The following is an 18811-nucleotide window of genomic DNA, read 5'->3' on the forward strand; positions in this document are numbered from 1 at the left end:
ATTCTATAAGTAGGAATACTAAAATAAATAATACTTCACATTTCATGTCTTTTAGGGTGGCCATTAATAAAAGTCAGTAGAAATGATTTTTCATTAGAGACAATAGGGGACAATTTTAGTTCTTTGAACATGAAATAGATAATAGCTTTGAGTTGATAGTATGAGAAGGCCCCGACTGACCATGCTGGTTCATATTACAGGGTAATCCAAACTGTATAAGTGAAGAGTTCCTCTGCTTCTCTTCTGGAAATGTCCAGGTGATTAGACATAATGATAGATGCATCTCCATGGGCATATAGGTCCTATTTCAATATTGATTGTAACCTAAGAATTACATTTTCACTGAAGTACACTCACTTAAGTGACTCACGCCCAATAATTCAGATTTTCTTGGTCTGCAAAGGGAGTCAAATAGGGGCCAAAGAATGGGTTCCTTAGTGAAGTTGCTTGTTTAGAGTATAAAATATTTTTAGGCATCTTTTATGATTATCTTTATATTCTGTGATTAAGGCTTTATTTGCAGAATCACTAAAATGAAGAAATTCCAGTACAAAAATATGAGAAACCATGAAAGTAGTGAATTCTCAAGGATTCAAGGATGGTAATGGGAGAGTCCATTGACCCAAAGGTGGTGAGAAAGAAGTATTTGTCGAACATCCATGACGTGCCTAGCACTATGCCAAGTCCTGTGGATGTACCAAAAAGCATATGATGTGGTTGCTACAACCATAGAATTTAAAAACCAGAAAGGATCTTAAAGGTCAAATTTACTCTGTTTGTCTTCCCACCTCCCTCTTTTACCCAGCTATTTAGGGGCAGAACTCAAACTGGATCCCAGGTTATTAGACTCTCATCCTGTAGCACTGTCCATAAAGAGTTTAGTTAGGCATACGTGAAACAAGTAGAAACCAGGATAGAACAATTTATGTTAAAGTGCTAAATACAATGTAATTAGGAACCAAGCTGTATAGGATAATCAGTCCACAAGTATTTTTTCAGTGCCTATGTCCCAAGTACTGCAAGGCCTTTATCACCTGGGGACACAAAGATGAGACTGAATATGTAGTCTCCTGGGGGCTTATAGTACGTTCAGATAAGTAAATACAAGCTAGGTATGCAAAATAAATACATAGTGATGTGGGGAGGTGGGAGTCAGGAAGAACACTGATAACTCAGGAAATTAGGAAGCGCCACTTGAAGGAGATGGAGATTGGGCTGAGCCTTGAAGGGAATAAGAGGTAGAGGTTAGGACAGAGGGGGAACCAGCCTGCACAAATGCTCAGACACTGAGAGCAATTAATTCATTCCCAGTAAGGAAGGGGGAAGGATCTCAGCAAGACTGGCAAGAATCAGCTACCTGGAATTTCATAGTCTGGCATAGTCTTTCTTGATCAGAGACTTAGACTGAGGTTCTGAATATGCCCCCTCCCCTTTCTTTAAAAAAAAAAAATTATAACAGATGTTACCACATCTGTTTATGATTTACTGTAGACATGGTTGAGTAAGCTCATACTGTCTTGTTATGCAGATATCCATCCTTGCCAGGCCCTAAAGTTACGCTTCTGTCCCCCAGGTATTAGTGTCACTTGCCAATAACGATTCCATCTTTCAGCCTCCAAAGACAGGAAGGAATCTCACAAGGGGGATTTTGTCGTGAGAAACATGTGGTATTTTTTCATAATTCCTTGTTATCAACAAGCATTCGTTATGTGTCAGGCACTGTGCTAAGCCCTGGGGACAAAAAGAAAGGCAAAAATCAATCCCTGCCCTCAAGGAGCTCACATTCTTATGAGGGAGACAACATGCGAAAAGCTATGTCCAAGCAACATGTATACAAGATAAAACGTTATCCCTGTTCTTTACCCAGTAGCAGGATTTAACAAGTGTTTCTTATCTCGTGTGAGTTTTCCTTTCTTCATTTTCAATAATCTGACCAGTTGTTAGAGTATTAGATAAGTCGGATTCCTTTTCTGTCTTATCATATCCCTCTTTCTAGAAAGAGAGATATTGGCGCCAATCCCTCACCTACCTCACCAGAGTCCTGAAAATATTTATATGTTGTATACCAAAAAAATCATCCTTGGGTACAGATCTGGCATGCACAAGAGACCCTCTGCTTCCCATCAGAAAAGGGTTCCATGCTGTTCTAGGTACCTAGCCTGAACCCATGCCTTTCCTGACCCATGGTGAATGACTTGAATTCACCTGTTCCTTCAATAGCTCCCTTGACCTAGTGAAGTTAGCTGTATTTGGGGAGAAAAATGGGATTTTGGAGTAAGAAGATCTTGGTTTAAATCCTCAGTCTGTAACTTAGTCCCTGAGAGGCCTTGGACAAGAAGCTTAATCTTTCTGGGCCTTGGCCTCCTCTTCTATAAAATGAAAAAGCTGGACTGATTGGTCTCTAAGTTCCTTTCCAGCTCTATAATCCTATACAATCTCTCCATAACACAGAGAAAACCTAAGGTACTTGTGGGCCTTCCCAGGACTATCGTAGTCTGGCCTGAAACCTGGACTCGATCTCTGTAGGTGACGGAGCCTGTGGAGTGAGCATAGGAGCGTTAGGCCTGTAAACCAGCGAATGCGCAGGCTGGTGTTGTGAGGCCCCAATCCAATCAGGATTCTGCCTTTCCTACCCTTCTTTTCTCCTTCCTTGTCCTTCCCCTAAAACCAAGCAAAAATCACCTTAAAAGCGATCAATGAACAAGAAAGGGGGTGTCTAAGGGGAAGATTTAGATCTGAAAGGAACCTCAGATGCCATCATGATGCTCCAGCTCTTCATTTTATAGGAGTGTGTGAGTGACTTGCCCAGGGTCACACTGCCAGTCTCTGAGGCAGGGTTCAAACTCAAGTCTTCCTGACAAATATGGATATAAATATAGACATATATATATTTATACATACACACATATATAGGGATACATTCCTATCTACATATTAAGCTTGAGTTTAAAACTGCATTAAGATTATGGGGATACCCTGTATGATAGAATGTAGCTGTTCAGAAAGTTATACTATGAGAATTTTTTTTTTACCCCTACCAGCCCTTTAGATGACCTCTAAGACCCTTTCAGATCTAAATTTTATGATTCCATAAATTAAAGAGTTTTCCAAGCAAAATTAGGGAAGATTTTTAAAAATTGTTTTACAGAACCCTCTGCAGAGCCTAGTACTGGAGGGAGGTCTTATAGATAGTGGAATTCCTAAGAGCTGGAATCGTTGTGTTAGGGACTGCTACCTTGGGGTGTGATAGCTTGAGCAGAACTTTGAATCTGAAGATACAGCTCTTACAGTAGCTATTTTTCTTTTGCCATTTAAATAAATACCTGGTTTTAAAGAGAAGATAAACTCCCTTACTAAAGTTAAGCTTCTTTCAATCTTTTAAAAAAAAGAACTTAAATTTTTTTAAAAAATCTCCTGTTCATGTGACCCACTCTTTTGTTTAGACCTTTTCCTTTTCAAAATAAAATCAAAACTGCCCTCCATTCTTCTTTGCTTCTTCCCCCTCTACAAAGGCATGCATGCATAAATGCATGCATGAGGAAATATTATGGTTATGGAAGGCATCTGTACCGGCTTTCATTGACCTGATTCATGTCTCATGTCTGCAGAACTGAGAACACTTGATTCTTACATATGTATTAAGATATAAGGCATAACTCAACGTCTTCAAAGGTCGTTGCCAGTATACAAATGTAATTGTATCCATAGTCCCAGAGGAGTTGTCTCCTCCTTCCAGAATAAAGGGTCCTATCCTTCTCCAACTGCTCCTGACCTCATGATTGAGGAATAAGTGTTTGAACTGGAAGGAGCCAACCCTCTCATTGTACAGAAGCATAATAAGTGAAGACCAGAATAGCTTCGAGTCTCAGATAAGTCTTTTTCCATTTTGATGACGTTGTTTTGGTGTTCACCATGTCCACCGTCTTTTGACATCCTTCTTGAAGTGCTCATCTTGCGCAGTCTGATGTTTGTGAGTCATCTGCAAGCCTTTGCACTTCATCATTTCTTCATCTCTCTTTTTTTTTCCCCAAGGTAAATCTCCCTATCTTCTCTCATGCTTGCCTTCACGCTGAAGTGAGGTCACTAAGTATTATCAAAGCATGCATTGAGATTTTATAGTAGAGACTGGCACACTATGATCTGAGGGCCAGATTTGGCCTGCTGCCTCTTTGTTTTTACATTTTAAAATAAAGTTGTATTTAAAAATGCAGAAATCGTTCTTAGCTCAGAGCCATACTGATTTAGAGGATTGTGGGTACAGAGCTGAAAGGACCTCAAAGGCATCTAGTCCACTCACTGCATTCCACAGATCAGGGAACTGAACTCCGGGGAGGGTAAGCCATTTTCCCAATGCCATGCAAGTAGTAAGCAACAATTGTGGAATTTGAGCCCGTGTCTTCTGACACAAGAACCATCGCTTTCAATCAGTTAATCAATAAATATTTATTAAATGTCTTCTATGTGCTCAGGCACCATGCGAGGTACTGAGGATACAAATACAAACAATAAAGTCTCTATTCTCAAAAAGCTTATATTCTACAGGAGAAGACAACAGGGACCTATCTGAGTATATGTAGAATAAATATGTACAGAATAATTAAATAAAAGATGATTAGGGAGAGAAGTCAATAACTACTGAAGAGATCAGGAAAAACTTGACATAGAAGGTGGTATTTAAGCTGTATCTTGGGAAAAAGAGGGTTGGTTTAATCATCCACACAGTGGGAAAACAAAATGAGTGAAAATGCTTATTGCCCACTTTGTTGCAGGTAGCTGGATGGGCAGACCATTGGGTAGTGCATCTGTATATGTATTTATCTTGGACAGGTACTGGAAATAGTGAGGTGAGCCCAAAATCACATAGGAGAAGATTGAGCTAAATCACATTTAGGAAATTATGCAGCAGTTTAAATGATCTCAGACCCACTTGCCCTCAAAGTCCATCTCTTTAATGTGAGTATTTTCTCAGTGAAGCTGTAAGACTGTGAACAAGATCTCAGCAAGATCTCAGCAGAATCAAAATTGTACATGATCTTAAGGACAATGACACAGATGCATGGTAGTTATCAGTAGCCTGACACGTAGAAAATATAGAATGTAGAAGTATAGAAAATAATTACCACCAATGACTTCTTGCTGAGAAGTGGAATAAAAAAACAGGCGATCCCTGCCCTAAAGAGATTTAGCTTCCGCTGGGGTGCTGCAGCATATTCAAAGATAGGTAAATACAGGATTTGGACAAATAAATATACATTGATTGGTTGGGGCAGGGGCAGTAAAGGCAGTCCAGGGGTTCTGAGAGGCAGAGATGAAGAGGAGGAGAACACCAGGCAAGGGAGGAGGGGGAGAGGGGTGCCTGGGCAAAAGCAGAGAGCCGGGCGGCAGAGTATTGTGTACAGGGAAGAGCAAGTGAGCCAATTTGGTTAGCTGGTAGAGTACCGAGCGAGAGTGATGGATAATGAACCTCGATGGGGAACCTGGATCCAGATTGGGAAGGGCTTTATAAACGAGCATGAAAAGGGTTTGTATTTATCCCAGAGGCTATAGGGAACCTCTGAAGATTCTTTAGCAGGGAAGTGATGTGCTCAGAACTGGGCTCTAGCAATAGCAATTTAGCTGCTGTGTGGAAGGTGGACTGGAGAAGAGACAGGTTGCATGCGGGTAGGGCAATTAGGAGGCTGGGCAATACTTCAGGCGAGAGGTGGGTCTGAGCCCGGATTAGGGTGTTTGAAGTATGAGGAGAGAGATGGAACAGCAATAGATGGTGAGGATAGGTGAGACCTGACAACCCATTTCATATGGGAGGTGAAAGAGGGCAGAATTGAGAAGGACTCCTAGGTTGTAAATATTAACAACTGCAGCAGGGGGTCTTAACTTCTTAGATCCCGCTATTAGTCTGGTATGTTGGACCTCTTCTCAGAATTATATTTATTTTATTTTATTTTTCCAGGAGATTAGGTCTCCTTATTTCACCCATGCTGAAAATGCAGGAGCCTTTCATGGGCCCAACCCCACTGCTGATCAGCATGGGAGCTTGGACCTGCTCCATCTCTGACCTGGGCCAGTTCAGCCCTCCTCAGCGAGCCCGGCACCCCTTTTCCCCACCTGGGGGATCGCTATGTTGGTGCCAGACTTAGTGTGGACACTTAGTGTGACAGCTGTGTGACCTGGGCAAGTCACATAACTTCTTAGTTTCCTCATCTATAAAATAGGAATAATAGTAATCGTGCCTATCTCCTTGGGTTGTTATGAGGATAAAACCACTTTGCAAACCTTAAAGTAGTGCAGCCAGGTGGGAAATAAGGAACGAGAGGAATAAGGACTGAACCTATGATTTCATTGGCATAGGAAACTCCCAGAGGAGGAAACTTCCTCTACCAATGCAGGCCAGCACCTTCTCTGAAACTTAAAGTCTTAGAGAGTTGCCTTGCCCAGAGTCACACATCCAGATAAGGAAATGTTTATGTTATGGTAAAATTTTAAAAACCTAATTAAGATGAGTGAAAGAAATAGAGAAGAAGAAAAGACAGATGTCATGGTTGGCACCCCTAGGATGCAATAATATGCATGACTGATGAGTAAAACCAAAACATCTGAGGTGAAGGGAAGAGCTGAGGGAGAAAGGTTGAAAACACAAATGTGAGATTAAATACGGACTGAAATAATGTTAGGTGTAAAAGCAGTGGGTGAAAAGTGAGGGCCAACATCTATTGTAGGAGGTAAAAAGAATAGCAGAAGCAGGGGAGGAAAGGTCAGGGGCAAAAAAGACTAAAATAAGATGAAATGGCTGTGATGTGTAGTAGGACCAGGTGAAAAAGATTGGTTGTTATTTTTTTTCCTTTAAAAAACAAAAGCCAGAAAAATTGTAAGAAAAGAGGCAAGAAACAGATACCAGGCAAAGATACCCAAAGAGTTGTTATAAAAGTTAAATGTGTTTTCTGTTTAGTTTGGTTGCTTTGTGAATCTGGAACCATTTTGACATGTGGAAATATTCATTGTGATGTGTTTAAAGTGTATTGATTATGGTCATTGTTTTTTCTGTATTAGTTTCAGGCCATTGTGATTTCCTATGAGCTACTGCAATTGCTTTTTAACCTTCCCTGCAGACTAATTTGGAATTGGGAGAGTTCATATTGACCTCTGGTTGTCAATTTTACCATAATTACCAAAAAGAGAAGTCAAGTTTGGTCAAAGAATAGAAATGATTCCAAAATGGGGAGTGTGCCAGAAGAGCACTTCAGATCATAAACGGGGCACTAGATATGAGGAAATAAAATAATAAGGAATCTTTTTCTTACTTAACACTCATTGAGCAATATCCCTAATTCTGCTCAGAACTGTCTAGGACACAACAATAAACAGAGCCCTGACAATTGTATCTATTATATCTTGTGTATGTACTTTTTAAACTAGCTATGAACTTCAAATTGACTGCTAATATTCCAAAAATGACATCCTTGTCCAGGGATTAATGAATGGATGTACTACTGGAGGAAATGAATCAATCTTGACGTCCTTGTTGTAAACAGAACCAGGAGGAAGAAAGAAGAGGAGAAAAAGAAAGAGGCAGAGGAGAAGGAAGTAGAGATGAAACAGTAACTATGGTATATAATTACAACAGCTCAATCTTGAATTATTTAAACCAGGAATTGTTAATGAAAAACGGGCAATGGAAAACAGAAATGACAATATTGCAAGGTATAATATTATGCAGAAGATTAACCAGTGTAAATCAGCTGACACAATAAGATCAAAAGAGCCACCGAAGTATCTTAGTCAGCAAACACTTGACTTATTTGCCAAGTGAAGAGATATAGTAGCCAAAGGTTAGTCAATTAACAAGCATTTATTAAGCATTTATACCTTTTTGGAGGAGAGATTTTTAAGGATAAATTTTTTTCCAGTACTTAACAATACTGCAATATGGGATGACCAAAAGTCCAACAAAATAATGTTTCCTCTTGACTTTGGATGTATGAGAAAACCAATTCTAGCAATTCCTTTTCTTTTTTTTCCCCACCAAGTGGGGAAGCCTATGAGTTATCCTTCTACTTAGCCGAAACTTCTTTCTTAAGGCTTGGTTTACAGCAAGAATGTCAAGATTTATACAATTCAGTTCCTACAGCAGTGTGTCCACTCGTTGGACATATATGTGCTAAGCCTTGGGGGTGCAAAGGAAAAAAAAACAGCAGCAGAGGATAATTGAACAAAGTTATCTCTGTTGGTGTATCATCCAAGGACCCTTGAGTGATTCGGATGTATAGATGAAAGACACCTTGTTGGAAGAGAAACTTTAAGGATCTCAAGGACTTTACATTCTAATGGGGGAGACAACTTCTAAATAACTATGTGCAAACAAAATATATGGAATTAATGAGCCAGAGGCAATGCTGGTTTAGAATATAAGCTTATTTGTAAGATCTTAGGAAAAAGGATGATGAATGATATGATTGGAATATCTCATAAATCAGAGATAAGCAGTGGAAGGTAAGAACAGTTTAAAGAAAACTTGAAAGGATCAATCTATCACGCAATCAAGTATCCTGTACTGTCAGGGGTACAAACATAGTGGCTGAAACAATCCCTACTGACAAGAAATTTACATTCTAATGATGGAGACAACAATATTAGCAGCATGTATAGAAGAAGTATAAAGAGAATAAATACAAATTAGTTAAATTCGAGGTAATTTGAAAGGGAGGACACTAGCAATTGATGGAAAGTATCTTGAAGAAAAAGGCTGATTCTATGAAGAAGGGAGGAGGGAGTGCATTCCAGGCATAGGGGACATCTAGTGCAAAAGCACTGGTGATCAAACTAAGCCAATTCACTCTGCAGGCACTGAACAACAAAAATGGAAGGACAGCAAACAGAAGGAAATGGAAAATATCTGCAAAGATTTTGACAACAAACTTTCCTTTTTTTTTTTTTTTTTTTGGCCATCAGGGACAATGAATGCACTCAGATTCTAGTATCACAGCCCCAGATGGGATTATGGGTGACATAGAAATGGTATTAAAAAGAACAAAGATGTGGAAAGCAGCCAGCATAGAGGAGCTTTGTTCTAGAAGTGACATGGTTGTGAGGACCTCAAGGGATTTTCTCACAAGGTATCTGAAGAAGATACCAAAGGAATAAGGGGGGAAAAAAAAACCTTAGGCTTTATAAATAGTGGGAAAGGGCAACTGAGAGAATATAATAGCTACCAAACTGTAAGCCTGCTTTCTAATTTATACAAAATTTTCATGAGACTCATTTACACATGAATCATTTCCATCCTCAGTGGGGTTATTAGTCAGGAGCAGACTTTCACAAGCTGTACTCTACTATGGCACTCATTTTTTACCTTTTACAGTTCACTAAAAGATGTGGAGAATGTAAGGTCACACAGTGCTTATTGTTGGTTAATTATGGGAGATTGGGGAATGATCCTTAAAGTTTCTCTTCCAACAAGGTGTCTTTAATCTATACATCAGAATCACTCAAGGTTCCTTGGATGATATAGCGACAGAGATAACTGTTCAATTATCCTCTGCTGCTAAATGTCAGGCAAGACGTAAAACAGGGAGACATATTCACTAAAGGTGTTTGCTCCTGTCTGGAGGAAATCCAGCACAGATTTCAAGAGTGAGTCCCCATACAATCCTCCAGATGCTCCTGTTTGTGAATGACATTGTGACAGTTACATTTAGCCCAAGAATGTTGGAAAGCTTCCTGGAGCAGATTCATACAGATTCAAAAGAATTTGGACTATGCTCATAGGAAAGACCAAATGGACGAAGAATGGCTGTTGCCCAAATTATAAGTTACAGTTGGATGGACAACTTAACGAGCTTGTCCGTCTTTGTGTGAGCCTATGAGACAAACAGTACAAATGGACAACATATTGGGCCCAAAATTAAACAGAAGGCAGGGAATTGATTTCATTGCTTTCAGGAAATTGCAGAGTTCCTTTAATGACTCCAGACACAAAAACCCATTTCGTGATACCAATATTCTACCAGTAATTACTGTGTGGCTGGTGAGATATGGAATACAACGTTCTCTGAAGAAATGAAAATCTGTGTCTCACAGGGTAGTGGAGAAGTATGTGGTGGTTATATAGAACTATTAAGAAACTTTGAAGAAGAATAGAAGTTTAAGATGTCACAAGGGAAATGTATGATAGGAAAAGAAAATGAGCTGGTCTTATATAACAAGGGTTAGGGATAACAAATGGGTGGCCGTACTGTCGAGAGAAAGTAAAGAAAGCCTCTATCACTTTGAGTGAGCAACCTTGAGTTAACTCAGGGAGAACACAGGAGAAAGTTGTACAAGATAGGCAGGCATGGATGGGTTGTAACCTGCATCTTTGGAAAGAACTTCCAAATGAAGGTGGTTACTCATCAGAACAACAGTCAGATCCTTCATGATGTCTCTTCATAGACCCTTTGGGCTTTCTCTCAGCCTAACAAGAACTGATTAGAAGGTATTTGTCTGGAGTCTTATAAAGCTAATCAAAATGTCTTCAAACTGCAAAGGAAGGGGAAAGAGAAACCAGTCGATATCTATCCACCAAGCAAGATACCATAAAGAGGGTGACTACAGTGTAGGAAGAAGAATGGCAATTGAGACACAAAGAAGATAAAATCCAGGAGGAGAACTAGTAAGTAAACACATGGCCTCAAATCTCTATACACAAACACACAAAGTATAAGTGACAAGCAAGGTGGACTAGAGGTCCTAACATAAGGAGACTCCATAGCTATCACTGAGGCTGTGTGGGAGATTAGCCCCATGTCTAGAATATAGCTCAGGAAGGATAAGGTGTATTCTAAAGAAACAGGATATTCAGCAAAAACAAGAAGGGAAACAGATAACTGGGGAAAATCTTCCAACCCTAAAATTCTGTGATTGCATGCACCATGTAGTCTCCACTGTGCTTAATTCTTGTGCTCTAGTGAGACTACTACCTTCATGTCTCCATAATATGCTATATTCGCTTTCAAATTATCTACTTTCTGGATTTCAACAGTAATTTTTTAGCCTTGTATTGTTAGCTTTTCCCCTTCTACTAGCATGCATTAGGGTTTCCTCCTCTACCATGACTAGGTGCATTTATAGTACCAACATACCAATGTTATGAAGAAATGAATGTGAGCTATTCATGTTAAAGGGAAGGGAATTATGAAAAAAAATAACTTTTAGAAAAACTATTGAGACAGGATTCAGAGAAACCCATCTTGGGCCTTTGTCTTCTCTTGTTTATCAGGAAATAGAGACCCTGTTTGGGGAAAAATTCTTTGGGCAGTATCCATCATCAAGAGTTTGGTTTTGAACCAAGAGATGGATCCAAATCCAGGGGGGAGAAAAAGTCTTTCTTAATCAGAAGGCTGAACTAGGAAGATTAACCATAAAAGCCTGAGTCACATTAATTAGTACCAAACTGAAGTAGGTAGTGATTTTGAGCTGTTAATAATCTGTCTATCACTTGAATCTTGAGATGTCTACTCTGTGATAAAATGGTTTTGTACCATCTGTATGCCTTGTGCTACAGAGGAAAAAGGGGAAGAGTTACAGTATGATAAAGGCAGTAATACTAGGCACAAAAGGGGTGAGTACTGCTCTGATTGAGTGTATTTCTCTAATAGCATTCTAAAACCAAATGGAAATTATTTGGAAGAGTGTGATACTTTTTGTAACCTCTGTGTTTTCTCTCAGCACAGATAACTAAAAGTTGAGTGTATTTATAGATAGAACCATAGGATCATAGCTCTAAATGAACTGGAAGTAACCTTGGAGGCTATTGAGTGTAACCCCCATATTTTCTACATAAGGAAACTGAAGCCCACAAAAGTTAGGTGACTTGTTCAGGTTCACACAGCTAATAAGTGTCTGAAATGTGATTTAAACCTATCTTCCTGACTTCAAGTCCAGTGCCCTTTTCACTACACCATGCTATGTGACTGTTATATAATGACGTGCTTCCCCCACCCTTTTAAACCAAACATTCTAAAATATATGCATTCAAAATGAGTCCTGTCCCCAACAAAGCAGATACCTTAGGATGCTATGAACTCCTTCCATGAATGCAGAAATTCTCAGAATAGGTTTCAAAACACTTTCAAAGGGCTTCAGAGCCCCTTCATTTACCACACATTGTTTGGTAATCCCACCTGGTTTTTTGACCCAATCATCTATTTGTCTAGTTTGGCTCTGAGTGACTTTTGATTTTCCAAAATTTAGATCCACTCTCAAGGGACAGAAATTTGCCACCGTTTGGAAATTTAATTTAAAAAAAAAAAATGTGCTTTGGGCCCATGTAAGACCACAGTGGCTTTTTTATGAAGTTACACAAAGAAGTATAAAATGTACTATAAGCAAGAAAACAAGTGGAAAACTATATGTGGTTATAGAACATGATAGTAAAAAGTAAGAGTTTTTAAAAGGCATTTTGGTTTGTAATACACCCTTCAGTTTTAGGGCATCTTACGAAACAATTAAAACTTGGCATTAATCTCCAGGTAATCTTTTTCACTTAGTACTAGCAAAATCCATTCTTTGCCCTTCTCCTCATGTTTTGAAAGATGGAATATCAATGTTGTGTTGGTACACACACATTAGCTCTACTGTCTGTGCTTTGAATTGTGACAGATTGACACTCCTTGTGACCAGTGGCATAAACTGATGAGATGACATGCTGAGGTTGGGTATGAAGTCTCTAGATTATCTCTCTCGACCACAAACTGATCTTTACTCTTCTGCTTGGCTGTTAAACTTACCACCTTCTCCTCTTTAGCTCCTACTCTTACTAAGTATACCCAAACAGACTCATGTTATCTGTTATCGTAAGCTGTGGGGAGTTCACCAAGAAAATGAGGAGCGCTCTGGCAGAAAGAGCTTCAGCTGTCTTTCAAATGACACTGGTTAACGATTCTTTTTTTTTTTTAAGTTAACTATTCCAAAAGCTGTCCTCTGTACAGTCATCCTCCCCGAGCACTGGTGGCCTCTAATTTTCTCTGAGCCTTTCAATGAGGTCAGGGACTCAGATATTCAGATTGGGGGTGGTATGGGTAAGGGAGGTATGGATTTAAATTGCAACTAAGCCAACTTAATAGAGAGCATAGGCTATTTCAGGTACCTTTCCTCTCCCCAGGAACAGGCTGTTGTTTGGTGTTTGTAGCTGCACTTTACTGATCTAGGGGAAAAAAAAAACTTTACTGATCTAGGGGAAGAAAAAAAAAGAAAAAACTCACAGAACTTGGTTGGACAACAATCTCTTTGGCATCTGTGTAACATGCAGAGGTACACTTGGGTCTTCTCTCCTCCTCTGTCGTTGACAAACATTTGTGGAATACTAATAGTGAAATAAGCCTAGGAAAAGCAGCAGCCTAGGTATCATTTCAACATGACCAAAGAGCTTCTCTGAGACTTTCTATCTGTCTTTTATTAAAAGGTCCACACACGTCCCTGTTGGGGAAGATCAAGTCACACATATGGAGCTGGTCCGAGATCTAGCACAACGTTTTAACAAGAAGTATGGGGAGTTCTTTCCGGTACCCAGATCTCTGTTAAGTAAGTAGTAAGTCTGTGATTATTAGATTGTGGTTGATTTTGAAGATGCCAATCTGTACTTGCAGTCTTGTTGATTAAATTTGGGGACTACGAAGAAGGTAAAAGACTAGGTGACTAGGTCTCAACTTAGAATATGCTTGAGTCAAATGTTGAGAAGGAAAGAAAGAAAGAAAAAACAAAGAAAGGAAGAAAGGGAGGGAGGGAGGAAGGAAAGAAGGAAGGAAGAAAAAGAAAGAAAGAAAGAAAGAAAAAAAGATTGATTTCTGGAAATACCCTCCCTCTGGGATCTAACTGAGCTCTCCCTTTAACAAAGAAAGGCAGTTAAGTGAAAAAGCTTGATAACAGTGACTGAGTCAGACAACGTACATTGCCTTCTGCCTTACAAGTCTCCTCTTTCTCTCTGCCATTAAAGGGAGATTACATTATTTGTTCTCCAGGACCATATTGCTTTTTCAGTTACTCAGAGTTTGGCTTCAGTTGACATTATTGTAGGCATTTTATCCGTTATTTTTTGGGGGAGGGGAATTTCACTTATTTCGCTCTGCATCAGTTTGTACAAATGTCCTCATGTTTCTCAGAATTCTTCATATTTGTCATTTCTCACTGCACAATATTCCGTTGTGTTCATATACCACAGTTTGATAAGTCATTCCTTAATTTATGGCTATCCATGTTCATTCTTTGTGAATCTGAGGGGTTTGGGTAATTTTTTTTCTCCTTTGCTTAACATAATGTCAAGCATATCTTAGGTATTTAGTAAATACTTGTTTTGAATGAATAAATGTTTTGGTCTCCTGTGGGCAGTTCATGATTTGGGGAAAATCAGGTTTTCCCCATTCTTATCCTTCTGTGTCTCTTTTTTTCTTTTACATGGAAATTTCCAATTGGCTTTTTTTTTATTTGTTTTTACATAGAAATGTTCAGTAGTACACTTTGTCTTATAATTTTCTTTAAAACTGTCATAAAAAGTGTTAGCTAGATTGTACTAAATGAAGCTAATTTGGTATTTATATTATTATCCAGATATTATTTTTAGGATCTTAGCAGGAAATTGGTAAGGAATTTTCTAATAAGGAAAATGCATGGCCATTTGTATTTATATTAAAATATGAACACAGTACACTAATAACTGTTTCTGGTGCTTTTATCAAGTAATGAGTGGTAGGGTTAAAGGTAGCATAATAATATCCTAATCAGCTCATGATAGTTATAAATAAATAATCTAAAACTATAAGACCTAGGAAGAATTTCCTAGTGACAAATGGAAAATTTATGTCTTTGATATTTAAATAAAATTTATAATTTATGTATCCTGATAGTATTTATGTATGTCTCATTCTTTGTTATAGGAATAATAGGACAAATCAAAGCATTAGGAAAAATAAATTGTAAGGGTTTGAAATTCCTACATAGATTTAGAGTGCTCTCTAAATGCCACATAGTCATGAAAACCCAAGGAAGCAAATAAATTAAAAGAATGCTTATGAAATTATAATACTGCTGGTATAGCTAGCTCTTGATGATCCTCTTTGCCTTCCTAAAAAGCATCACAGAAATGGAATGAGTCCTTTGTTACTTACATCCGAATCCTGAACTGAACTTCACCCACTTGACCTAGTCTTTGATTTCTCTTGAGAAAAGATAGGGGTGGACCTCCCTTATAAACTATTATGGTAATAGAAGTAAACTTCTGATGGGGTAAAGATCACTGCACTGTAGCCTACTCATCTTTACTGTAGCTGTCAAGCAAAATTTAACTACATAGAGTTTGTATATCATGTTCTTAATGTACACCATAAGCCAAAGCTGATGTAAATTGTAGGTCATCTTAACAATTGGTACAAAAATACTTTGGTAAATCCATACACATTCAAGGAAAAACTTCATTTGGTGATGTGTTGTGTTTTCATGAGTTAGAAGAGAACTCGGAGTCAGTCAGTCAACAAGCATTTATTAAGAACCTGCTATGTACCAGGCATTGTGCTAAGCACTGAGGATACAAAGAAAGGCAAAAGACAATTTCCTACGCACAAGGAACTCAGTCTAATGGAGGAGACAGCATTCACACAACATGTATAAACAAGCTATATACAAGATAAAGTGGAGATAATGAACAGAAGGAAGACGCTAGCATTAAGGGGAATCAGGAAAGGCTTCCTACAGAAGGTGGCATTTTAGACAAGGCTGGGAAGCCAGGAGGTAGAGATGAGGAGGGAGAGAATGCCAGGCATGAGGGACAGCTGCAGAAAATGCAAGGGTTCAGGAGATAGATTATCTTGTGCAAGGAACAGTAAGGTTTGTGTGGGGGAGAAGGATATTGTTACTATGTTACAGAATACATGGAGTTGAATAAGGTGTAAGAAGACAGGAAAGTAGGAGGGGGCCAGGTTATGAAGGGCTTTGAGTGCCCAACAAAGGACTCAGAGGTTATTTAGCCCAATCCTTCCCCACAGTATGAAGCCCCTCTATAACTTCCCTGAATGGTGATTATCCCGTCTCCACTGGAATACTCCAAGTAAACTTGCTGTCAAGGCAGCCCCTGCTATTTTTGAACATTCCAAAGGAAATAGAGTGACATGATATGGTGGGAAAAAACTACCATATTAGTAGTAAGGTTTTGTTGTTTGTGTTGTTCACTCATTTTCAGTCATGTCCAACTCTTCATGACCCAGTTTGGGGTGTTCTTGGTGAAGATACTGGAGTGATTTGTCGTTTCCTTCTCTAGCTCATTTTACAGTGAGAAAACTGAGGCAAACAGGGGTAAAGTGACTGGCCTGGGGTCACACAGCTAATAAGTTTCTGAGGCCAGATTTAAACTCAGAAAGATGAATCTTCCTGACTCCAGGCTCAGCACTCTATCCACTGTGCCACCTAGCTGCCAGATTACTTACAAATCCCATTTTTGCCACTAATTAGCTGTGTCAACTGGGATAAATAATTTAACTTCTCTAGGTCTATTACCCTATTAATAAAATGATGGGGTTAGACTAGATATGTAAGAAAGAAAAACAAGTAAAAAATTCTTCCAACTCAAAAGTACTATAATAACTGCAGTTGTTGGGAAGTTTTTCTTATATTTGAGTCTCCCCCAAATAATTATGTATTATATTATAATTTTTTTGCTGGCTAATATTTGTGTCATTATAGGATTAGTAAATATTATCCAGACAATAATGAACTCCTTTAGAGCATACTACATAGGAAGCGCCATTTTGTGAGACAAAACCAAATGTATTTCTCCCAAGCAACAAATAAATCATTTCCGAATTAAAAAAAAAATTGCTTGAGTATGTACTATAAACATATACATTGTCAACAAGTAGGAGAAGAAGAGTCCACAGAAACTAGAATAAAACCTATTTTTATTTTTAGGCTTCTTTACTCATGAACATACCAAAACAGCAACCCAGATAGTTCAGTAGCTCTGTAGTATGTGAAATAAGGAAATTCGTGAAGCATATAAGATTTAGAAGATTCAGAGAAGCTAAATTAAGATCTTCCATGAACTGCTTCAGTTTTCACTACTATGGTCATCAATAATCCTCCAAAGATGTCATTAATAGGCACACAAGTTTCCATTCCATTTAACAAACATTCATTAAGCACTTGTACTGCACGAGGTACTGGAGATCACAACATTGGGGCTTTCTCCCCACCTTCTATCTGATGCATTCTTCCTAGAGAAGAACCACAGCTGCTGATTTGGTGTCCAAAACTTATTTAGAGAGCTAGGCACTAACCGTTTTTGTTCTTGTTCTTAGCCTCTACGAGGAAGGTAAAATCACTCCGTGATCCTTCAGCCAAAATGTCAAAATCGGACCCTGACAAACTAGCCACCGTTAGGATAACAGACAGCCCAGAGGAGATCGTGATGAAATTCCGTAAAGCTGTTACAGACTTTACTTCAGCGGTGACCTACGACCCATCCACCCGAATGGGCGTCTCCAACATGGTGGACATTCACGCTGCCGTGACGGGACGCACAGTAGAAGAAGTCATCCGCCAGAGTGCTGGTCTTGACACTGCTCGCTACAAAAATGTGGTGGCTGAGGCCGTTATTCAGAAATTTGCACCAATTAAGAGTGAGGTTGAGAGACTGAAGATGGAAAAAGGCCACTTGAGAAAGGTCTTAGAAGTCGGGGCAGAAAAAGCCAAAGAACTAGCAAAGCCAGTGTGCCAAGAAGTAAAGAAGTTGGTAGGTTTTTGATAGGACCACGATCAAATAATCATGAACATCTCTAATGAAGGCAGCTGACCTCATACACATTGTATTGTTTGTGACCTTTTTGTTGGACCACCCCGACCTGCTGACTTCAGATGAGGAAGCAGTGTTTTGTGACCTTAAATAAATGTCACTTTTCCAAATCCCATAAACAAAAATTTTGCCATCAGAACAAAAGAAAAAGAAAAGTAAAGCAATAAGCATGGCTCAATACTCAAAAATGTCATGCTTTATCTTATTTTTTTTAGGCTTTTTGGGGTCAGGGTTCAAGTAATCCTGCAGGTTGGGGGGGAATTTTCCCCTACGAATCTCCATCTGGTTCATTTTGTGAAAGTAATTTTGAATAGATCAGAAGCATATTCTTGGCCTGACCACTTCCATGAGGGTAAAGAGCAAGAGTTTGGAAGGTAGAAGAATCACTTGGAAGGCAGAGAAAGTGAGGGAATAAGCATTTATATAGCACCTACTATGTGCAGGCCACATATTCAGATTAAAAGTTCCTGCTCTTTGCATTATCTATGATTATTTGTAGTGCTTAGCACAATTCTTTGCACATAATAAGAGCTTAATAAATGCATTGTTCATTCATTCATTCATTCATTAGATTTATGTAATAGCTTTCCTCTCAAGGATGCCCAGTTAAGCATTAAGTAAGACACTGGAGGTCAACTTGTATGTGGAATATTGTTCTTCAAGAATCTTATGGGGCAGCTATGTGGTGCAGTGGATAGAGCACCGGCCCTGAAGTCAGGAGGACCTGAGTTCAAATCCGGCCTCAGACCAAACACTTGACACATTTAGTAGCTGTGTGACCCTGGGCAAGTCACTTAACCCCAATTGCCTAAAGAAAAAAAAAAAGAATCTTATAGCCAAGTTTTACCAATATTTTTAACCAAGAAGCTAAAATTAAAGAGGATCTATATGATAATTACTCCATAAAGTGAGAGTGTGTTGTTTTTATACTTCCGGTGTATTTTATGGGGACTGGAACTGATGAACCCAGCCAGCCATCTGTGTAGTTTCAGTCAGGCAATT

The 18811-nt window shown here is 38.9% G+C and overlaps 1 protein-coding gene across 1 annotated transcript in view; it reads left to right on the forward strand.

Moving 5' to 3' along the window:
- The window catches only part of WARS2 (tryptophanyl tRNA synthetase 2, mitochondrial), a 69032-nt gene extending 50483 nt beyond the window's left edge, over nt 1–18549 (forward strand). The window contains exons 5-6 of the mRNA XM_027866781.1: nt 13436–13554; nt 17316–18549. Of these exons, the coding sequence (XP_027722582.1) occupies nt 13436–13554; nt 17316–17761 (565 nt within the window). The 3' untranslated portion in view covers nt 17762–18549. The remainder of the gene's footprint in view (nt 1–13435; nt 13555–17315) is intronic.
- The last annotated feature ends 262 nt before the right edge of the window (nt 18550–18811 follow it).

Source organism: Vombatus ursinus, unplaced genomic scaffold, assembly GCF_900497805.2.
Source record: "Vombatus ursinus unplaced genomic scaffold, bare-nosed wombat genome assembly UNPS02014782.1, whole genome shotgun sequence".
In the NCBI taxonomy this organism is placed as follows: Eukaryota; Metazoa; Chordata; class Mammalia; order Diprotodontia; family Vombatidae; genus Vombatus; species Vombatus ursinus.